This window comes from Cucumis melo, chromosome 8, assembly GCF_025177605.1.
Source record: "Cucumis melo cultivar AY chromosome 8, USDA_Cmelo_AY_1.0, whole genome shotgun sequence".
Taxonomy (NCBI): domain Eukaryota; kingdom Viridiplantae; phylum Streptophyta; class Magnoliopsida; order Cucurbitales; family Cucurbitaceae; genus Cucumis; species Cucumis melo.
The window spans coordinates 22,703,304-22,728,720 of NC_066864.1; the positions used below are offsets into that span (position 1 = coordinate 22,703,304).

Genomic DNA, 25,417 nt, shown 5'->3' on the forward strand with positions numbered 1-25,417 from the left:
TTACAAAAGCTCCCTAAATGAGTCTATTATAAGTAGTTAGGCTATCAGATAAAGAGAATATGAGAAGAATTTATCCATTGAAGGAAAGCATTAAAAGTCATTTCTCGGGTGAAGTTGAGTAGTGTTGATTGACTAGAGGCTATAGAGCTCATTGCTTCGAACTAGGAGTTAAATTTTAAGGTAAGGTATTTAAAAGGATCAGAAACAAGTTTGTAGAAGGAAATTTCTTGTATTAAATTATGAATTTTTAGTTATGAAATTTCTAAGTGGCATCTGATTTTCGAAGGTAAAGTTAAAAGCTTCAGGCCTTGAGTGTCAAGGTTGAGCGTTGAGGGTAGGCCACAAGGCTAGGCGTGGACTTGAGTTCGACATTTTGAAAGATTAGTTAGGCGAAGCTGAGCATTTTTGTGTGTAGAGTGTTGCTGCAAAGGCAGTGTCAGGTGTTAGAGAAGGCAAGCGTCTGAGACACGCAATTGAGAGATTAGCCAGCGCTGTCCAAGGCCATGCCATGTCCTGTCTGTGTGCGTGTGCGGCATGTGGAAAACTTGTAGAAATAGAAGTTTTTGTGATGGTAGATTGCTTCATTTCTTCTTTTGTAATGTTGTATTGGCATGTCTATGACAGTTTCATGACGTCTGCAGTGGCTTAATGCTAAAATGTGATTTTAGAAAGTTTTATGAATTTTTTGTGGTTTGTTGTTATTTTCTAAGTGAGGAAGTTAACATGGTATATTAATTCCTTTGTTTCAGAACAAGAATAGGAATGTTTTTGTTCTTTGTCTAACTTGGTTTTCTCTTTACATTCCCTTTGGTAGTGTATAGCTTTTCCACACTTAAAACAAACAATATTGTTTTGTCTACACATGTCCATCTTGGTTTTTGATCGCCACTCCAACATGATCTCTGACTAAAGTTGGATTTTGACCACTTGTTGAATCCTCTAACACTCTTCCTCTCTTCTTCTTCAATATCCATAGATACGCTCTATCTCTTTCCCCCCAAACTATTCTTAACGTAAAACGCTGCTTCAACTAGCTTCGCGTAGTCACATTGTGCAACTAAAGTTATAACTGAAGTTCTTATCTCAAATCTTAATCCTTTTTCAGATCACTTACATATATCTCTCTTTGTTAAGCAACCTATGCAAAGAGGTATGGTGTTGGATAAAGAGAAGAAGTCTGTGGAGAGAGAATTTTGAGGATGAAATTCTTAAAGGAGGGGAGAGTCATGAGACCTGTGTCTTGAAAAGAAGGGTTGTTGAAGAAGGCATTTTAAAAGGCAGATAGCGTTAAGGCTGGGCGACACGATAAGACTAGTATGCATTAAAGCTCAACAACATATGGTTAGATGTTTTAATGCTATTTCGTGAAATTTTAGTGCCACTTCATGAAAGAAATAGGCGAAGGAGTTAGGAAAATTCAGGGAAATATCCTAATCATTATTAGATAGTGGGCCATGTGTGGTGTTTAAGCTAAGCATTGTTAGGAATATATTAAGCTCACACGTGGAAAGATTCAAGTAGGAGCTGGCAAGTTAAGGAAAACTTAAGGGTGGCTGATCCTTTTAAGGATGAATATAAGTAGGAGTGAAAGGACTGAAGAAAATAATGTTACTCTAAAATTTACTAAGAAAAATTACTCAAGTGATGTTTTGTTAAGGAAGTCATTAGGCGAGAAGAAGAAGACCTGGAGATAGACACTCAGAGGAAGGAAGGAAACTCAGTATTTTTATGAGTGCTTTTCTAAAAGAAAGAATAATGTTCTAAATCATTCTTTCTGAGTCTTGTGTTGTTGTAAACAATTAATACATATCGTAATGTTATTGATATTTATTTTAGTTTGTTTATTTGAAAAGGAAGTTTCTAAGCTAAAGTTTCTATGTGATGATTGTATGTATGCTAGTAAATCATTAGTTTTTATTCCTATCATAAGCTAGATATTATGTGCACATAATGAGTCAAGGAAACCATGGGGTGAAAAGACTAAATGGCGGTAAGAAGTTGGTAAATGCATTGAAATGAGCTTCTTGAGTTAACAACCTGAGCAACAGAAAAATGAATCAAGAAATTCTCCAAGGGATGTTGGTGAATGATGGAATCGTTACAGTAGTCTATACATGAGAATGGTTCATGTTCTTGGCGAAAGAAATAAAAAAAATGCTAATGTCTCTTTTATGTTTTGAATGAGACGTCCTGAACCTATTTATAAAAATGTATTTACGTGATTGAATTGTATGCCTAAAAAATGATTTATAAAACCTCACTTACTAAGTATTTGACTTATGTTTTAAGTTTCCCTTCTGTAAGCAATAATGCTTTGAGGCTGAGTTAAGAAGGGTAATGTGAGCTGCTATGCATTAACACATTAAACCAGGAATTCTAAGTGATTATGAAGAAGCTGCGCCAGGCGTTGGAGGCCTGAAGTCTTGTTTTTAGTTCTTGTATCCAAGAAAGCATGTATGATGTAATGAAAAGCACGTTACTAAGTTAATAAAGAAGTTTGTTCATTAGTCTTACATTATCATTTTTTTATCGCTTAGTAAATCTAACGGTCCTAGTTCAATCTACGCATTAAGGGTAAGATTCAAAGGTTTGAGATTGAGCGTTCTGGCATTTTGCTCAGAGGCGATAGGTCTGCTCAGATTGTGCTTGAATCTCGCAACGCAAGGGTAAGGATGCATTTGATGGATAACATACATTTGCAGCGAAAACAGGATTGATAATTTTACTCTAATTGCAACTAAACTTAAATTTAGTGATTAACATGCATTAAACACAACCCTAATTACAAAATTAGGATTAAAAGAAACATTTACCTTTAAAGCTCCCTGATGCTCCAAATCTTCTCACGATCACAAACCCGGAACCACTACTAGAGATGACCCGCTATACTCCAGACTAAAAACTAGGTTGTAGTATCCTTGAAACGAAGGAATTAGAGAGAGATATGGAAATAAGTATTGAAGATAAAATTGGCCAAAAAAAAAAATTTTCAGCTTGAAAAAGAGAACTATTTATAACCTAATTACATGCATTGCATGTATTAGTTGGCCAAAATCTCAATACTTTGTATTCCACTAACATTAGTGGAATTACTCACCATTCCTTTTTCTCTTAGTGGGATTTTTGGATATTCCCATTAGTTTTAGTCAAGTGGCAAAATGGTCATTTGACCATTTTAATCAAAGTCAAAAGTCAACATTTTTTACTTTTTACCATTTTGTCCATCTTGACTAATTCCAATCTCCTGAGCATGAATCTGCATTCATTTTTTCTAAATTCAAATCACATTTGAATTTAAAGCCGATCAAAGTTTGATTTGATCAACATTTTGACATTTTACAACTTTGACCATTTCCATTATTTTGAGCTTTCATATATGATTCTCTATTCATATTTTTAATATTTAAATCACATTTAAACATAAAGCTCTTACTTAAAGCTATAACCGACTATTACATCCCATGTAGTTGTCTGTTTCTTTTTCTTTACATAATTCGAACAATTCGAATTATTCCAACATGTTGTTCTAAGTTAATTCCATATGAGCTAGTAGGGAAATCTAATGGACCAATAGATCATGGGCTCCAACTATCCGAGATTAACTGGCTAAACCCTTTTAGACCATGCTAATCAACATTCGTTAACTAACGAGTCATTCCACTAAAGTCTGTAGCTGCACTCCCTTCACTATAGATATATTTCTATCCATTTGATATAACCATGATCAGTAAGTTAATCCTTCACAGGTTGTTCGTAACCTCAGCTGGGTCAAAATACCATTTTTACCTCTGAGACTACATCTTATTCCTTAAGTCCCACTGATCTACTATTAAACATTTGGTTTAAGGTCTAACCTATAAACCGAATCCCTCTCAGGCCAATGAGAGGTTGGGGTCCCTATGTTCAAGACTTGGATTCAGTTCTTAGGGGAACAACCTATCTACTAACCCTAAAGCGGGTAGGAGTGAATTTCGTCTTGCACCCTATGTTCCCAACTGTTCACCCGATCTTATCCCTGAAATGAGAGGCTTATTGAGCCAACACTAATGAGTTGCCTTCACCTATGCAGATCTAAGGATAATCTCGTGTGAATAGGAGTTCACAGTTAGCTCAGGATTAAGATTAAGTTACCTAGATCATCAATAATCGAGACAGTCAGTTTTGAACAATAAACGGCGTTATTACGTAAAAGTGACTATTTCATGGTTCTGCCTTATGTAAACCTTTTACATAGGATGCCCCCTCTTTCATGTCTCTACATGAACGATTCAGGATTACATCGTTTGTAATATCTACAAAGCGGGCTGCATCCATAGTATCTCTGAATAAAGCCCCCAACATTTAATCATATACTATAAACTATTTAGACTATTTACTCGAACTTAATCCATGTTTATGTCCCTACATAAAGTTCAAGTTTACTCAAAAAATAGCCTTGGAAACTATGTTTATTGGATTTAAGAATATAGTATTCAATTTCTCAATAATGACTTTATTGAATAGAATATGATTACAAACTACAAGTTTTAGGACAATAATTCCAATAACATTGTGGTGTGAGGAGTGATAAGAAATTTCTAAGCTAAGGAGTTGAGCTACAGATTTGTGATTAACAAAATGAATTTCAATGTTTATTTATAAACATGAGTTTAAAGCTAAAAGTATTTAAACAAACTTTGAGAATTTTGAATGTATTTCTGTACTGATTTAGTAAATGATTTGTAAAGTATGAGTTTGTAAGCATGAATTTCATAAAAAGTTTATGTTGAGCATGTTTTATAAGCTATTTCCATACATGTTCTATAAGCTATTTAATGATTTGAATTAAAGCAAATGTTCATACAAAAATGCTTTCAAGCAAAAGATTTCAAAGAATGTTTTACATGAATCTATACTCAATGGTTACTCTATGAAATGTGCACACATGTTTTCCATACTAACATGAAAGCAGTAAGTTCTGGTAAGGCAATAAGACCTACGCTTCTGTACATCGATGAAGGTACAATTTATTGTGCCTATGGAAGAAGGTTACAATTGGAGATGTGCCTATGGTTTAAGAGTTATGAGGTGAGATGTCACTAATGTTACAGTTATAGACGGGTTTTATAATAATGTACAAGTTTAGGTTTATGAAATGTTATTTAACTGCTTGCATATTTATAAAATTAAAGCTTTTAGCATAACTATTTTCTCACTTTCTAGGTAGTGATCATTATGTTGAGTCTGCCCTACAGGTGCTTATCTACTATTTGTGATTACAGAGGTTATTTCTCTTTATGGTTGACATGTTTATGCTTTTAGCATGAGTTAGAAGTTATGGGCCTAGTTAATAAAATTATTTGTTAACTCTATGTTTCCGATGAGTGTCTGCAATAGGTTGCAATAAATAGTTTAGTAAGCATTTAGCTCGTGTTGTTTCTTCTTGTTTGTATTGTTAGTGTTGTAGCTACTGAGTTAATAAAGTTAGTTAGTTAGTTGGTTTGTGAGTGTTGCTAAAGTATGTCGATGCTTACCAGACCTTGCACCCTCTTTTAGGGTCGAAGAAAGAGAAGGACACCAAGAAGGGGTGTGACATACTTCATACATACAAAGACAAGTCCATACAAAGAAGCCAAATGTCTTGGCATTCAATTTTAATGGACAGATTGTAGATTTTGGTTTGAAAGATTTCTACTTAAAAACTGAACTCAAAGGACACAACTTTACTATTGTTTAATTAATCAAAAGAAATAACACATTATACCTTAAGACTACCTTCTTCTTGCATGATTAAAGGGTATCAAAGAGAGACCTAGATAGAACTTTCAAAATGATGTGTCATATTGAAAGTGACATATTTAAATATTAAACTAGCGAACCTTTTACATTTTAAAGAGTATCTTAGTCTTGAGGCAAATAGGTACATAAAAAAATTAATTGGGAACATTTAAGTATTATCGAGCATGAAGAGGAGTTAAACGAACATCAATGCAGAAGATTGTTCTATAATTTAACATATGGACTTTTCAAGAAAACTACTCATACGTAAACAACAGTGTTGTCTATCTCTAAGGATTCCCATTGGCATTGGTCTATTGGGCCTTTGAAATAATTCCAAAAATAGCAACTCAAGATGTTGGTTTTGGAAGAAATTTTTTTGAAAATGGTGAGGAGTAATAAGATGGGAGTGTTTGTGATCAACAAATGGAGGATCTTGAGAAAAAACATATTTGAATCAAATGATGTAAGTAATTTCATTTTTCCATTTTTTTTCTCTTTTTTTTTTCAATTGTACTTATATATCACTTATTTGATATGCATGGATAGAAAGCTCCCAATGCTATCAGTGATAAGTAGTGATAAAAGTCCATTACTATCACACCCTCTCAGACCGTTTGCTCTTAACCTAAAAGAAGGTTTAAAGTCATCAAGTGTCACTTTACTCTTACGACACTTATTGATTACAAATTTTCTAACTCTTAACTTAAAAGAAATTGAAAAAATATGCAGCACTTAAATAAAGAAAACTTAACATTTCTCAAATACTGAAAACCAACATCTTAGAAGACATATACATCACCAACCATCCTCACAAAACACATCTATAAATTCCAAAATGCATGGTCTAGAGACACAAGTAAAAAAAGAAACTTAAAGACTGAAAGGAAAGCTAGCATTTGTAGGTCAGACTCGAAACTTACGATAACTACCTAAACAATAGGGAAACATTTTAAAATTAAGAATGAGTTAAAGGTCCAGTGTGAGACTCGTGTCTCAAAAAGAAGGGAAATAAGAAGCTAAGTGCCTTGTAAATGGAATCCCAGAGCAGCCTTGAGAAATTTCGGGAGAAATTGAAAACAAAGAGCAAAACCTAGTGTTATGGCAGGACATCTTGATGCAGGACTATCGAGATTAAAGACATAAGGGTTTTAGGAATGAGTCTCGGGCTATCTTGGGGTTATGTTGACAAAGACTGGAGACAAGAAAGGATTTAATTGGTGATCTTGGGTTGATCTCGAACCTATTTCAGTCGAAAGCATTCTAATTTAACTAATCAGTGGAGTTGGAATCCAGGCGTCATGGCATGCAAAGACTTAGAATTTAGGGAAGCAAGAGCTCACGAGATACTAAAAGCTCAAAGAATGACTAATTCAACTTAGGATTAGTATAAATAAGAGTTAGAGATAGAAGAAAAGTGTGTTATTTTGAGATTACAAAGAGAAGAAATTAAATGTTGTTTTACCGAGAATTTTTTAGGTGAGAAGTCCCAATTTGAAAATAATTTATGAATTGTATTCCCCAACAAGTTTTCAAAACTGTCACTCAATAAGTATCACTTCCGTTTTAAGTTTTTCCTCCTAGGTGATCAGGCGTTAAGGCCAAGTGAGCAAGGGTGAGACAGATTGCTATGTGAGGATGTTAAGCAAGATGGTTTAAGATTATTGTTATAGTTGTTGTATTTAAGAAGCATATGCAGTATACTATTGGAACACCAGATTTAAAGTTAATAAAGAAAAGTGTTTGTTGTTTTTTCGCTGCTTATGTTAAGTTTTTAATCGTATAATTGTTTAAGTTCAAAGATTCTAGTCGAGTCATGTATTGCATTGCATGTTTAAGGACGCATGCAGGACAGGGCGTGACACCCACTGAGTGACTATTTTAAATAAAGCATGCTTATAAATCAAATACTTAAGAAATCTAGGCAAAACAATAGATAATTAAAACTTTTCTCTTTACTCCAATATCCATCTTCCTAGTTATGGTATAATTTAATCAATAGTGACAATGATAAGCTCTTTGTAACTAGTTGGGTTGCGGTAGATCAGTACCAACAACAATAGTCTATCTGAAACTAGACACGTTGTAGTAGAATTTAATCGATACTTACAACTGATGGAATTTGATACATGCTCAGTGGAATTACGGGTCAATTCTATCCTAATCTAAACAATTTAAAAATTAACATGCAACAATTTTTCTAATTAAATGATATTAGAGTTAATAGAAAACATACCTTCGAAGTTTTCCTCTCTACGTAATCTCCTTACGAATATGAACTTGGGACCACCGGTAGTGTTTACCCGTTATTCTCTGGACTTAAAACCAGATTGTAAGACCCGATAAGTGAAGAAGAGAGATATATAATTTAAAGGTGGGATTTAGAGTTGAAAATTGAGAGAAAAAAAATTGGAATAATTTTGTAAGTAAAAAACACCAAATTTTGCAAAAGTCTACAAACTTTTGAAAAGTTGCCTTTAAATAACCTAATTACATGTAATTAGTTCATCAAATCTCAACCCCTAACATTTCACTAAGCATAAGTGGAACTTAGTGGGCTAGGTGTTTACATCTCATGTAGTCACTTATCTCACTACGTGTTAGTGGGATTATCCAACCAAATGTTAGACTTTTCCACTAACTTTAGTCCACAGGCAATATGGTTATTTGACAATTCAAGTCAAAGTCAAACTTTAACTTTTTTCCATTTTATTTGTCTTGACTAATTCTGAACTCTGAGCATGAATCCGCATTCATTTTTCCAAAATTCAAATCACATTTGAACATAAAGGTAGTCAAAGTTTCACTTTTCAAAGTCAAATGTCAACATTTTGACTTTTTACAACTTTGACCATTTGCATTAATTCTGAGGTTCCAAATATGAATCTGTTTAAGTCACATTTGAACATCAAACTCTATCTGATAACCAACCACTATATCACACATACTTATCGATTTTTCTCTCCTTACATGATTCGAACAATTCGAATGATTCCATCATATTGTTCTAAGTTTATTTCATATGAGTTAGTAGAGGGACCTAATGGACCTATAGATCATGGGCTCCAACCATTGGAGATTAACTGGCTAAACCCTTTTAGATCAAACTAATCAACATTCATTAACTAACGGGTCATTCCACTAAGTCCCAAAGTTGCATTCCCCTCTCACTATAAATATATTTGTGTTCATCTGATATAACCATGATTAGTAAGTTAATCTTTCACAGGTTGTTCGTAACTTTGGCTGGTTTAAAATACTATTTTACCTCCAAAATTACATCTTGCTTCTTATGTCCCACTGATCCACTACTAAATAATTGGTTGAAGGTCCAACTTATAAACCGAATCCCTCTCGGACGAATGAGAGGGTGTGACCCCTTGTTCAAGACTTGGATTTAGTTCTTAAAGGAATAACCTATCTACTAACCATAAAACGGGTAAGAGCAAATTCCATCTTACACCCTATGTCTTTAGCCATCTGCCCGGTCTTATTCCTAAAATGGGAGGCTTATTGATTCAGCGTTGTTGAGCTGCCCTCACCTATGTAGATCTAAGTATAATTCTATTTGAATAAAAGTTCATAATTAGCTCAAGATTAAGATTAAGTTACCTAGCTAGGTCATCAATACTTAAAATAGTCTGTTTTAAACCATCAATGGTGTTATAATTAGGGGTGATCATGGATCGGGCAAAGGCAATTTTGTACAAAAACTGGCATAAAAAATCTACTTGGTTAGTTTACAAGAGGATAAATCAACCACCGGTCACCAACAGTATGAATCGATCAGCCGAACCACTAGTCGATTTCGATCATTTTGGTTTTTCTGGGAGGATGAAGAAAGAAGTAAAATCCTAGGGCTAACCTCAGTGTTTCCCAGCCAAGATGAAGGAAGAAGTGAAATCCTGAGGCTAATCTCGGCGTTCTTCTATCGAGATGAAGGACATAAGTGAAATCCCAGGGCTAAATTGATATAATTATTAATAAGGATGGTTGGAGCTTACGTGGGCTCGCTGGGCTGGGCTAAGAGCTTTATTCAAACTAAATTTGGGCTTTAAGTTTCATTTTTTTTAATAATAATATATATACATATTTATATATTTATATTACTTTTAAATTTCGGTCTGGTTTGGTCAGTGAGGATATAAATTTGGTCGGGATGGTTATGTTTTTCAAAAATTTATTCCTTAAACCGACCGTTGATCGCTTTCTCATAAAAACCGACCGTTGATCGCTTTCTTATAAAAACCGACCGTTGATCGCTTTTTCATAAAAATCGACTGTCGAGTGTTGGTTCGTTCGATTTTGGTCGTTCAGATCGATTTTTTGGATGTCGATGTCACCCCTAGTTATAATGTAAAAGTGACTATTTCATGGTTCTAGTCTTATGTAAACTCTTTACGTAGGATGCCCCAACTTCTATGTCTTTACATGAACGATTTAGGATCATATCGTTTGTACTAACTACAAAGTAGCCGCATCTACAGTGTCCCTAAAATAAAGCGTCCAACCTTATTCAAATACTATAGACTGTTTAGACTATATACTCATACTTGATCCGTGTTTATGTCTCTACATAAGTTCAAGTCTATACTAGATAACCTCGAGATCTTAGTTTATTGAACTTAAGATTATAGTAGTCAATTTTCACTAATAAGTTCTCAATAACCACTTTATTAAATAGAATATTATTTTAAACTACAAACTACGAGTTTTAGAACATAAATTCCAATAATGACAACCCTCACTAAAGTGAAAATATTATCACAACAATGGCAATCTCTTTATGTGCACATAATACAATCCCCGAAGGGCTTAAACTTATTTCTGGATATCTCGGGTATAGAGTAAAGAAACACAAGGCATATAAAATTTAAAGTCAATAACCTACTTAAATAAATCATTCATGTTAGTCTCTAAAACATTTCTAAAAATATGTTTGTAAAGGAAGTCTCCTAACAGTCATAATTTCATTAATACTTTGCTAAATCTCATACTGAAATATCTTTGCTAAAACTGATGCTTAAAAACTTAGTGTAAATAAATCATGCTTAATAATTTAAAGCTCATTTTAAATACTTTGGCTTCAAATTCTTACTTAAATAAGAATTTTAAATTTATTTTTTCACTCACTGGTTAAGGCTAGATCCTCAAGGTTTATAGACTTGTCCTATCCCTTCCTAGCTTGAAATAAAAGAATTAAGTCTCTAATTAATCCTCTCGATCATTTAAAATTGCAAATTTAACTTAAGAATCTAAGAAAATCTAAAAAAACTGGATCATTTTGGCATAATGGCATTTGCTGAAGCCAGGTTGAGTAGAGGGCATCAGTGCACGTGCACGCTAGCCTTGTAAAGAGCTTCCATAACACGTGTATACCTTCTTAGTCGCACTGCACACCCACCATGGCTGTAAACCCTTATCACATGCCCATCTTGCGCATAACCTTGTCGCGTAGCCTCTTAACGCGTGCATGCCTCAACACTCACTCCCTTGACACTTATGCAAGCTTGAACACTTGCGCACTGTGTGCATGCTTGGCCACAAGGTTTTTTGTTAAGCTTTCTTTACGTTGTACATGACACCAAGAATTGACGCTCACCCATGCAAGCTACTCCTCATGCATAATCTTCTTGCCTAGTGCCTGACACCTAGCCAAGAACCTTCATGCTTGCCCAAAACCTTAAAGTTGCTTGTTTATGAACATCTTCTAGATTCCATATAAAAAATTCAGAACTTAAAATCCATTCATCAAATCAAAAATCTGTCTCTACAAAAAATATTGCTTAACCTTGCAACTAGCTTACCCCATAGTTTCATATCCAAATTCCAAGTATTGCTTTTGCTAGCTTATGATTTTTTTAAGACTGTTATGGGCTCATTAAAAACCTGACCTTCTTAAGATTCCTTTAACAATTCAACACCTTCATCCCTTCTTCTTCTAGTAGCCCTTATTGAAAAATTATACTCTTTAAGCTTTCTTTTAAGACTTCTTTGCATGAAAACATGTTGGCACCTCCAGCTTAGCTCAATGCTGATGTTAAACCTTAATCAACCACCTATAAGTCACTAATGACCTAAACATCTCATCTCATGTCCCACCAACACATTTAAAATGCCTACCATTACTACTTAGCTTGCCTAAGCCGCTTTGAGCATGCCACACAACCCTTACTTGCATGGACTTGTTGCCTGGCTTTGTCATAACACCTAACCAACCTTTCTTGATGCCACATACTTGGTGTGTTGGCTTGCCATATCTCACTCTCATGTTTTGTCGCCTAGGACACTTCGCTCGCCTGCACTTACACTTAACCAAATTTCTTCCCTTCTTTCCTTTGTTTCCTATAACACTTAAATATCTTATAACCCTTAATCATTGTCTATCTTATACAGAAAACAAAAAAATGTATTGTCATAGGAGATTGAAAGTGAAGATATAAAGGAAATTCTAGTAACTTAAGTGTTAGAGGGTGATCCCAAAGAAAAAGTTTCGTTCTTTTTATTTAAATACTTGCTAATATGGACACTGTTAGACTTTTATAAGCTTCTACCATTAATAGATACTAATAGAAGTCCATCATTGTATATCTTGGATAAACATAGATAGACTCTATCAGTGCTTATCTTAGGTGAAGGCAGCTCAAAAACGTTGGCCCAGTAAGCCTCCCATTTAGGGGTAAGATAGGGTGGATGATTAGAGGCATAGGGTGGAAGTGTAATTCACTCCTACCTTTTTTAGGGTTAGTAGATAGGGTTGAACAAGGGGCCTCATCCTCTCATTAGCCTGATTGGGATTCGGTTTATAGGTTGGACCTTAAACCAACTGTTTAACAGAGATCGGCAGGACTTAAGGAGCAAGATGTAATTTTAGGGGTGGTACTTTGACCCAACCGAGGTTACGAACAACTTGTGTAGGATTAACTTACCAATCATGGTTATATCAAATAAACACAAATATATCTATAGCAAGGAAAGTGCAACTAGGGGTGATCATCAATCGATCGAAATAGATTTCTTAACAAAACCAACCTCGAACCGACCATAGATGGTATGGTAAAGTGTCAAATCGGCCTCAACATTGATGAGTAAGGGTAAGTTGGTTGATCGATTTTTTTCTGGTCGGTTGGTCGGTATAACACTTATAAATATTTTTTGAAAATTTTCGATTTGAACTTTCGAAATCGACTCCGATCGACCTTCTTATTTTTCGACCGACCAACTTCAGTTTGGTCAATCGACTCAGTTTTTCTGCCTATCATGCTCACCTCTAAGTGCAACTACGAAACTTTAGTGGAATGACTCGTTAGTTAATGAATGTTAATCTCAGATTGTTGGAGCATATGATATATAAATCCATCAGGTTCCCTTACTAGCTCATATGGAATTAACTTAAAACAATATGTTGGAATAGTTTAAATTGTTCGAATTAGGTAAAAGGAGAGAAACCAACAAACATATGTTTAAATGTGATATAGTTGTCTGTTATTAGTTAGAGATAGAGATTTATGTTTAAATGTAATTTAAATATTAAAAATATAAATACAGATTCATATTTGAAAGCTAAAAAATGATGGAAATAGTTAAAGCAGAAAAAAAGACAAAAAGGTTGACTTTTGACTGGCTTTATATTCGATTGTAATTTGAATTTTGGAAAAATGAATGCAGATTCATACTCAGGAGGTCGAAATCTATTAACACGGACAAAATGGTAAAAAGTCAAAATGTTGACTTGACTTAAATGGTCAAATTCATATTACCCTTAGACTAAAGTTAGTGGAAAATTCAACATTTTGTTGGATAATCCCACTAACACTTAGTAGGATAAGTGGCTATATGGGATGTAAACATTTAGCCCACTAAGTTTCACTAATGCTTAGTCAAAAGTTAGGTGTTGAGATTTGATGAACTAATTACATGCAAAATTGCATGTAATTAGATTATTTAAAGGTTAATTTTCATAAAGATAACAATACACCAAAATATTTACGACTTATGTAACAAAATCAAAAAGCGCAAGAACTAGCCATTTTTTTTAAAATATTTCAAGTTCGCCCTTCCTTTCTATCTTATTTCTTCTCTTCTTTTGCATTTTTTTTCCTTTCCATCTTCTTTCTTCTCTTCTTCTTCTGTATTATTTTTTCTTTTATATTTTTTTGAAATCATGATATTCATTTTCAATCAATTATAAATCTTGTATTATTTTTTTAAAGTGTTATTTGGTTCAAGATTATGTACCAAATATAAAAGATCTTGGTACACGATCTTCAAGATCGTGTACCAAATATAAAAGGTATTGAAAAACAATCATTGGGTTATTTATTTAGTACACGATCTTGAAAATAATTGTTGAGATATTAGTACACGATCGTGTATCAAATCTAAACGATTTTGGTACAAGATCGTGTACCAAATATATTACGCACACGAGTGGCCAAGTAATTGCGTGTTGATTGAGGCATTTTTTATATTTTCCATTGTGGGCCTGTGGGTTTTTTTCTTTTTAGAATTGTTCTGTACAATGTATAAATTTTACCGATTTCTTATATTTTCTAAAAAAAACTCTTTTAAAAAATATAACAAACCAGAAAAATATTTATATTGCATAAAACAACTTCGAAAATAAAAAAAATTCCACAGGCCCACAATGGGAAATATCAAAAATGTCTCAGTCAATACACGATTAATCAGCCACCCACGTGGTCGAGTAATCTTCTTCTAAACTATCGTGTACTACAGTTTAAACGAATAATCTATTATCGTTTAGCTCATGATACACTATCATGTAGTTCTTTTTTAACAATGGAGAAAAAGACTTCAAATTTAAACGATCCTGTTGGCCATGCTAAACGATCGTGTTAATCATGAAAAATGATTGTGTTGATTATGGTAAGCGATTGTGTAGTCCAATGTAAATGATCGTTAAAAACTTCAAATTTAAAGATCGTGTTAACCATGCTAAACAATCGTGTTGACTATGCTAACTGATTGTGTTAACTATGGTAAGCGATCGTTTAGATAATATCAACATAATTGTTTAGATCATTCTAAACAATGAGAAAAAGACTTCAAATTTAAACGATCGTGTTGACCATGGTAAAGGATCATTTAGATCATATCAAAATAATATTTAGACGACACGACATTAACCTCTTCCAATCCAAATCCACGCCCATCTCGCCTAGCAACCTCTGACACTCGGTAAACCACCAACACCGCCCATAACACAATTTTTAGGCCAGAACTTAAGTCCTACTTTAGAGGTTAATATCTTCAAATCCATAACTCAAATGGAAATATTTCATTCTATAAAGTTTTTGGAAAATGTTTTAACTTTCTTATATCAGAATTTTAGCCAAAAACTTCACGATATGAATTATGTAGCCTCCTTAGAGTGAAGACTGCTCAGATTCCTTTCAAAAATGACCTTTCTTCCTTCTTTCAACTCAAGTTCAACTTTCTTCTTCTTAAATTTAACTAACAGCCCCAATTTAGAAAATGGGCTCAATTTGTGAAATTTTGAAAGTAATTTCAGCCAAAACGCACAAGTAAATTATGAGAAGTTTTATTTTAAAGTGAACTATTTATACTGAGGCTTACAAAGAAAATTCTTGACACCTCCTGCTTGCCGAAATTTAACCTAGGCATGCAAAGAACATTTAGAGTCCTCTTAACCGACTCATCATCTCGCCCAACTTCACTCAAAACACCTAACCAAAAAGCCTTGAGCCTTTCAAATGCCTTGCTAACCTTTTTTTCCTTAGTCACAAGCCTCATTCTGCATGCACATGCCTTCGTCATGTAGCCAAGAACAAGTCTAAATGGCCAACTAACCTCTAAGGATGAGCCTTCTTTAGCCAAGGTCATCTTGTCAAGCACTCTTAGAGGTTATCCCAACCTTCTCGGCCACATATCCTCACTTGTCTTTGGCTACCTGCCTATGTCCAAAACGCCTAGAGGTTATCTACATCTTTGGCTACTTGCCTATGTCCAAAATGCCAAGCTTGTGGACTTGGCCAATTTTTTCTCCTTTACAACTTATCCTCCTTTACTTTTTAACCATTCCTTCTTAGCTTTTCTCTTTCTACCTACCATGACACACTTACAATGACACTTCTTAAGCTTACTTTCCACCTTAACTTCACTCAAAAATTAACCTTTTAAACTCTTTGAAAAATTCAAGTTCCTTAAGGTTCAGGGTTTACATATTAGGTGTTTTGAAGCATGTTCTAGACGCTTTGGGACATGGCTAGACGAGAAAGAAGGGCGTTGAGAACCTCTAAGTGCATGTCAAGGTGCCAAGGTAAAGCTTTAAGGAGTTGTTGTGTTAAGGCATTTGGTTAGGCAACCAAAAGAACTAGGCGACAAGAGCCAAGAGTGGTAGGTGAGAAGAACCTTCAAAGAGGCACGCGAGGAGAGCCTTGCGGCCAAGGCAAGAGAGGCTAGTAGGCGTTTTGCTTGTCACAAGGCTTGTTGAAAGGTTTTGTGGGCTAATTTAATTTGCTAAGCTTTTTGCTTCACCTTAGGCGATTAAAGGGGGGTCAGTTGGGTGAAGATCATGTGTCTAAAGCATGTAAAACTTCAAAAATACGACAAGCAGAAGGTGGCAAAGTTATTCTACAAAGAGCCCTATAAGTAGCCCATTTTCAAACAAATGGTGCTAACAATTTTCTTCGTGTTTTTTCCCTTAAACAAATTGAAAAAGCTCACTTAAAGAGTCTAGTAAGCGAGGTGAGGCTACTGGACAAAGAGGACGCAAGGAGAAGGCTCTTAAAGTTCAAAGAAGAGAGAGGTTTGTTTTCAAAAGAATTTGAGTAGTATGGACTCCTTGAATGATGTAAGATGTCTTTAGTTATACGCGTTATGAATTATAACTTATGCCTTTGATAAGATATAGATAGTTTTATCACTTTCTAATTAAGGCAAGCAACCTTTTAGTGCTTAAACGCCACACTTTGACGCCTTTCGGAAGATGAGTGTTAAAAGTGTATTAAACGATTTATACCTAGGTTTCTCTACCCGTAAGCATCACATTTCCTCTTTCTAATTAAGTGAGCAACCTCTTGATGCTTAAACACCACACTTGTTTGCCTTTCGAGATACAAGTGATGAAAGAGTTCCAACACTAGAATAAATTTTGTTTCCAAAATCCCTTCTATGCGCGTTTAGTCAGAGCATTGTTACCTACCTTTTCGAGTAATTAGCTACCATTGCTTAATTCTTTCTTTCAAACATAATCAAGCGTTAGATTAAGCTTGGACTAAATGTGGCAATGCTTATAAATAATGAAACCTTTCAAGAGCATGCAATAACTTTTCACATTACGTACGACTAAACAAAAACATGTAAAGTAAAGAAATGGGAGAATGATGATGTTAAAAGACATGCATTGTATTAAATAATAATATAGGTATTGGCCATGACAGTCATGACATTCAAACAATACAGAAATAAAAAAGCTTAAAAATGGAAAAGTAAGAAGAGGTTTCAAGTCATAGAATTCATGGCTTTGCATTCTTTGGCGCTTTTACAAATTAGATGAATGGTTTTTGGCCTTTTTTTTTTGTCTAATCTCTCTCTATACTCTCACCTAACAATTGATTGAAGAAGATGTGGAAATGAAGAACTTCTACAAAATGTGGGCACTTTCTCTAATTTTCTATATATGCTCTCTATATGTACGTATCTCTGTATACTTTCTTCTGATGGAGAAAAAGGGTATTCGTGGGCTTGGTATGACAGTAAATGTCTATACTCTGCTGCACAAGTTGCTTTTTATCCTCTGAATGTCTGCACCTACATGTCTTGTCACGTCAACTCCATCGGCCACTTTTGTCTTCTAACGAACCATCACGCATTATGAATCTATTAGCCAAACCACTTCATGACTTAGATCACATGATAGCTTCTAGTCACATATTTCGCTTGACATGTTCCTCTATGATTTGCTTCTTTTCATCATCTTTCATTTAAAAACACGATCTTATAGTCAAATCAGGCATAACGACTTATATGAGTTTCTTTCTTCTTAGTTTGTAGATTTATGATAAAAGCTACGTGTTTCTTTCTTTTACTTTGCATTTTAACTCTATTGTTTTACATAAAAGGTTATAATAAATTGTATTTATATAAGTTATCAGTACTTCAGTCATTTGACTCCAAACACTCCCATGTGATGATTCTTGGGACTTCAATTCCAAGTTTCCTTCCAACCAACATCGAAATTGGAAAGTTTTTGGATTATCTTAAAAGTCCAATAGACTATTGCTAATGGAAGTCCTTGAAGGTAGGCAACATCCTTGTTGGTATATGATGCTTTTTTAAAGAATTGATAAGTTAGAATGTAAGACAATCATCTCCATGGACAGTCTCTAAAGACTTTTGTTCATTATCCAAAATGTCAATATGTTTGAAATTGATATGATTGTGTTGTTGCTTGGGGATTAAAAAAACTTCTAGGATGTAGAGATTTCCTAATTTCACTTTCAATGAGGCTTCCTCATTACGTAGTGCTTTGAAAGTTCTCTATATCTCTTCCAATTATAAAATCATCATGAGTAAAAAGGGCAATTTTAATATTAGACTCTTTTCTTTTCCTAAATGCAATTGAGGGAATTTGTAGTGTTTTAATCCAGTCACTGAACAAAATTCCTTTTAGCTTAAATTTTGTTGTATGCCATTAAAGTCAAACACTAGGACATTAAGCTTCTTTGTATAGCATTGTTTTCTTACTAAATAGTTCAAGAATTGATTGAGTATTTTGGCCATTTTAATATTGAGAAAGTGCCTAAAAAGTCCATCTAAAACTTGAGAAAGAATTGTTTCATTTAGTTTTGTTCTTATCAAAGTCAAATTATCTAAACTATAGTAAACAGTAACTATAGTCTAGAAACTTTGACTATAATTTTGATCAAATTATTATGTCTTCATTTTCCATAATAATTTGAAGTTGTTGCTTTTTAACCTGTTGAAAGATATATATAACCATATGTTAGAAACTAAAAGCTACTAGAATGTGCTGACAATAATAACACAATATATTAGATGATAGAACATTAACACAATCTATCTGGTATAGATAGTGATAGAACACTATTACTCTATATCCAAGTACATATCTTCTAGATTCATTCACACATTAAACACTCTTTGTTATGAATTATTCACACTTTCTCTACCCATAAACATCATCCTTTTTTTATAAAGTGAAGTACATGTCTATTTGTGTAGATAAACAATGATAAAACAATATATCATCGTTGTCTATCAATAGATAGACTTAGATAGATGCATTTGTGTCTATGTATAATGCATTTATCTGTAGTAGTAAACCCCTTCTCAATATTAGTAAACAATATCAATAATGTTTTTCACTACTAAAAAGTTATTCAAAAGTTTAAGTTCAAAGTTAAAATTATTAGAGAAATCATATTTTAACCCTCAAATTTAAGTATATCCCTATTTAATCTAGGAGGCCTTCGAAGAAGCTACCAGTACATGTCTATTTGTGTAGATAAACAATGATAAAACAATATATTATCGCTGTCTATCAATAGATAGACTTAGATAGATGCATTTGGGTCTATGTATAATGCATTTATCTATAGTAGTAAAACCCCTTCTCAAGATTAGTAAACAATATCAATAATGTTTTTCACTACTAAAAAGTTATTCAAAAGTTTAACTTCAAAGTCAAAATTATTAGAGAAATCTTATTTTAACCCTCAAATTTAAGTATATCCCTATTTAATCTAGGAGGCCTTCGAAGAAGCTACTCAAATTTCTAATTTCTTAACATGATATCAAAATCATTTTTCCAACATTTTCCATTCTAACAAATAAGGCATGATAGAATGCTATCACTATTTAGAATGTTGTCATTGTTTATCTGAGATAGACAATGAAAGATATCTCCCCATATAGACACTAATAGAACATTGTTCTATTGGGCAATACCTTTGGTTTCTTCAAACAGTTTACCTTCTCTTTCTTTTCATGCTTTATTTCTTTTCCTTTTGCTTTGCTTAATGAAGATTCAACATTCATTATTTTCTTTCCTTTTCCTTTGCTGGCTGATGGTTGCACTTTTTATTTCTTGTTTACTATATATGTAAAAAAAATAGTTTATAGTGGTTTAGTAAGTAAGATTGAATAGAAAGATCAGTCGATGAAATGAAAAGTAAATAGAAACATTCATCATACCTTTTTTTTATGTACGCAATACTGATAACTTGTAGAAATACAAATTATTGTAGCATTTTATGTAAAATAATGAAGTCTTATCACATAAGAGCAAAAGAAAACAAAGGGAAAAGTATATAATTTGATTAACTCGTATATTGCATCGTGCAAAAGAACATCATCCATGTTTTATCTTAGGATATAAGCAAAAAGTAAAAGCTCAACGATAAGAATGTTACGCGAGAAGATACGTACAATCAATACGACGACAAGTAATCAAGATAGGTGAATTGATGCACTAGCAGAAAAATTGGATTGGCGTGTTTATTAGAAAAAAGGATGAGATGACGTTTGTGCAACGCTGATACATCTTTTCAGAGGCATTAATGAAGCATGTGTTGTCTTATCACTTCAGTTCTCGCATATAAATAGAGACCTCTACTTCAGAACTAGGTGTGCAAATTTTGGTTGGAAAGCAAGTTCATATGGTTCATCATTTCTTCTTCCTTAAAGTTTCAAGTGAGAGCTTAGAACAAAAGAGAGAGAGAAAACTCTCCTCTTCCATTTCCCTTTAAGAACAGGAAAAAATCAGAGTTGAGGAGTATGAGACATCACACTCGAAGGCTCGAGGAATTTATTTGTATCCCACTTTCTCTTTACATTGTATTGTTATGTAAAATGTACTCTATGGTCGAAAGCCTAAAGTTTTATTCATAGCAGTAATCCATTTCTTCTTTTATTCTTCCATCTCTCTTCTATTAACCATGATTAATATGTATGATTAGTTTTTGAGTAAGGAAATGTGCCTTTTCAACACTATAAAACCAGGGTGTATGCTAAGTTTTACTTGGTAACATAGATGTCAAAGCATTGTATATTCAAGAGAAGAGATAATAATGCTGACTGCACTCACCTGACAAGTGAAAGCACGTGGTTAACTAAGCAAGCAACAAGGAGATTGTAGCAAGGCAATCTCATTGTTGAGTTCATCCTTTACATACGTTACTGAGATGTTAATGTGTGTGGCAAAAGCACCAAGAGGTTGCTCACCTTAATTAAGGACAAATTACTTATAATGTAAACAAGTTGATTAGATGCAAATCATAGCTTAACTTCAAGTATTTGAATCCCGATAGGTGAGCAAGTATGGTGAAGGCACCGATAGGTTGCTCACCTTAATTTTGAAGTTAATACATGCTTTGTATCACCTTGAATTATTAAAACATACTCTATTGCGATTAGTTAATTAGACATTCCTTCCTTCCATACCTATAATAACTGAATTCATTTTTCATTTCATCATTTTGTCATGCTCACCTTGCACTACCAAAAGCACCTTAGTATAAATAGTTAAGTTTAATTATATTGTGCATATTCCCATACTGTACAGAGTCGCATAAGTCTGGTTGCATGATTAAGTTCATTAGGAATGCTAATTCCCTGTGTTCAACCCAGGACTTACCAGAAAACCTCTCTTCGTTTGCACTTGGATGATGGAGAGGGAAACTTATACTACACGAGTATCATTTGAAGTGCTGCAACGCAGAAATAGGATTACATCTTTTATCACATAACCCTATTTAGTTGCCTACTAGTTGCTTAATTAGAGCCACAACATGACATATCTACTAGCTATTGCTTATGCACAAATCACTTCTACACATACTAACCAACCAACCGCAAGCAAATAAAATTTCAAATTATTGTTATAGTTAACAATTAGAAGATGAAGCAAGGGAAGAATGGAAGAAGAAAAGATGAAATGTCATAAGAATGGAAGAAGAATTGAAGGGGAATGGAAACAAAGAAGCCATTGATGAATAGATCCACATAAATGGAGATTGTTATTTTTTTGTTCTGTTCGATGAAGTAGAAGACAAAGTGTTTTTGCTCGTTGAATAGCGTATCTCGCTTGGTGGTCGATTAGTCATGGGCTGAGAATCACAAAAATAGTTTGGGCTAAGGAGATTTTTTGTATTTTACACCATAGGCTTAGACTTTTTTATGGACTTTTTCTTTTTGTGAAATCTTTTTATAGACTATAAATATTTTATTTTTCTTTTCTATATTTAAAAAGAACCTTTTCTAAATAGAGATAAATTTAGTTTAAAAAATATAAATCAAACAATTTTTTTTTAAAAAGAGAGAACTATATTGAAGAAAAAAAAAAAAAAAAGGAACACACTCCAACAAAGAAGAAAAACCATATTTAACTGATTATTTCCAAAAGAACACATTTTACCTAATTTCTTTCAAAATTACTATATTGGTTGACCCTCAAACTTTTTCCTCCTCAAGCATAAGCTTCATATGCAGACCCCTTCTCAGCTCTCTCTCTCGTTTTAGTTGATCGTACGACCAATCGGCTAATATCAATCTTCATCGTACCATCAACCATGTACCTACTTGCTGCACCAAAGAACTAATTGATGGAGAGAGAAACATGTCAAAATTATCAACACAACAAAATAGAAAATCATATATGTATTATCGATCTGAGTCCAAAGAATTCACGTTGTCTCCTGAAGACAAAATTTACCCACCCTAATGCTTCAGTTTTGAGAGTAGTTGTCTCCTAGGATAGAACATATAAACTTTCTTCTAAGAGTAGCACCCCGTTTAGAAGATCAACGAACAAAACTTTGAGAATCCACCAAACGTCATGATTGTGATAATGGAGAGAATTCTTTTTGAAGAAGACAAGGGATTATAGACAATGATCTCTCTTCTCCAACCGAATAGAAGAAAGAACTTATTTATAAACTTATTGGTGGTCATTCGAAAAGTCGTATGAAGTGATGTATTGAATAAACAAATACTTAATAGATTTTCATGAAATGATGCATCCATTCACGAAAAAACGCAAACAATAACCATTTATTCCAACAAAACAAAACCTAAAATCGTAACGGTGTGATGCATGAATAAATGTTGATGCTCATTTAATAATGCTAACTTCTGCTAACACCTCACACGAAAGAACCAAGTAACAGAGAGAGAAAAACAAAACAATTGATAGAGAGAAAGAGAAAAACAAATAGGTAGACATTTGCGAGCATAAAACTAGATAACAGTATTGTAATGAAGACATTTAATTTGCGACATTGTATAGCTTTCATATTATTTTTTTGGAAAGAATAAATAGATTATGAGCTGTGGTGAATTTGGTTTGCCCATTTTGCAAGTGTTCTGTAAATTCAAATGAATTATGAAAAGACAAACTATTTCTCCTTTATTTTAATCCTCTCGAAAAATGTAGAAAAAAACACTTCTGACAGACAGAAGCAGAACTTGAGACTATAAATGAGAAGAAAATAAATACCACCACAGCATTACCAATCAAAACAATTGCAAGAAAAAACATATCCTATTAATAAACAATTTCACTAAATTTAGCATTAAAACATAACTTGAACAAATGATAGAGAGCAAAAACACAACAAAAACAACTCGGTTTTTACATTTAAACTGACGGTTTTGTCTTATCGACGAATTCAGGCACTAGGCAGCGCCGGTTTCCTCAGCTCCTCAACCCCCGCCGCCTTGTCATCTGGCGGCAACCCATCAAAACCACCCAACTCCGGCGCATTTCTGTCGTTAAGTCGGCGGCCGGAATTGGAGAACAATTTCATTTGCTTCCTAAGATCGTCTATGCTTTTTTTCAATAACCCATTCTCTAACTTCAGAACCTCAAACTGACGCTTCACCGAAAAGCAATCCGAATCCAAATTCAAATCCCCATTTCCCAAACTACCCTCCTTCGTACTCATATCCCCACCGTCCACGTGTTCGAACCCGATCTTATCCATCACCATGAACGGAACCTCCCTAAACGAAATCCCACCACTCATCTTCATCCCCTCCGCAGCAGGAACCCTAAGACCCCAACGAAACCTCACGGCGCCGGATTTCATAATCGGAACCGCCGTACTAACCGCCACCTCCAAACCGGAAACCGCCTTCGAAACAGCAGTTTTAACATCCACAGGTTCCTCCTCCGATTTCGGAACCTTCTGGAACATCACGGACGAGGATTGCGATTTCTTGACGGAGAAATCGCCGAGTTTAGGCTTGAAGTGGAGCATGAAAGTGGGGTTCCCAGAGGCGATTAAGTTGAATTCGGCGCTCATGAGCATAGGGGAAGAGATCGGTGAGCCGAAGGAGGCGATTCCGGTTTTGACGATTACAGAGAAGGGGTTTGAAGAATCGTTGGGGCGATATGCAAGATTGAAGGAGGGGCCGGATTCGAAGAGAGTTGAGAGCTTGAGAGTGAGTTCTTTGGAGGTTCCGGCGGCTATGGCGGATTGGAAAGGGAGGCCGAGAATGGTGAGAGGGATTTTCGCTCTCAATAATGGTTTCTGGTCTTCACGGAATTTCAGAGATGCTTTCATCTTCTTTGTCTGAGAATCCCCAGATGGATTTCGAAATTGGAATCGGAATTGTGGAGAAATTAAGAGAGGGATTGGACTTTTGTAATGGGGAGTTTGGGGGTTTTCGATTTGAAATTTGAATTTGCAATTATTGGTGAAGGAAGAAAAACGGTTTATAGCGGAGATTTAGCTGAATTTATCTTCTTCCTCTATGCTGTTGAAGCTAAGCTATGGGGACTCTTAGGGAATTTGAGTGAATGGACCGAAATTTTCCAAAATAACCCTAAACCTACACATTTATATTTAAGGTTAATTTACATGTAACAAAATTAACCAATAACAAAATCAGAAAAATCCATGAAACCTCATTGTTTTCTTATAAATTTCATATATACTTTTGTTGATTTCTTTCACTTTTTTTTTTTTTTTTTTTTTTACTATTTATTCATCTTTTTTGCAATTTATTCGTCTTCTTTGTGACTTATTTATCTTCTCTTCTAGATTTTCTTTTTTCGACGTTTAAAATATAAGACTAAAATCATTTAAATCTCCTATTTTATATTCGTCATCTTCCGCAAAAATTCTAAATTGTTTAGAAGATTAGTAAGAAATGTAAACAAAAAATTATGCATTGTTGAATTTCTAAACAATCGTGTATATTGTACCATACGATTGTTAGATTTGAAGTTTTTCACGATCATTTACATTGGACTACATGATCGTTTACTATGACCAATACAATCGTTTAAAGTATATTATTTCACTACACGGTCGTCTATTCTTGTAATATATCTCAAAATGATTGTGTACCTTAATCTAAACGCATGCTCCGAGACTTAAATAACCTTTCTTGCACAATTTGCACGCTCATCTCACACTGTATTCTTGACGCTTGGCCAATCCTTGGTCTTTCCTAGAAGCTTTACTTGACTTTAGAGCTTAAAATCTAAAACTCAAATCTAGAAACTTGCACGCCCATGTGTACAAACTTGTTTAGAAATGTCTTAATTAGCTTACCGCAAAGTTTCAACCAGAGATTTCAAGTCCTAAGTTGTGTAACTCCAAAATACTCAGCACTGGTCAGTTTTCCTTCAAAAATGACCTTTGTG

General features: G+C 34.1%; 1 protein-coding gene across 1 annotated transcript; it reads right to left on the reverse strand.

Annotated features, from left to right (window-relative positions):
• Nucleotides 1-23,286: 23,286 nt before the first annotated feature.
• Nucleotides 23,287-24,584, reverse strand: LOC103486052 (uncharacterized). Its single transcript, XM_008443869.3, has one exon. It carries the CDS (start codon nucleotides 24,327-24,329, stop codon nucleotides 23,433-23,435), a length of 897 nt encoding a protein of 298 aa, XP_008442091.1. The 5' UTR covers nucleotides 24,330-24,584; the 3' UTR covers nucleotides 23,287-23,432.
• Between the last annotated feature and the right edge of the window lie 833 nt (nucleotides 24,585-25,417).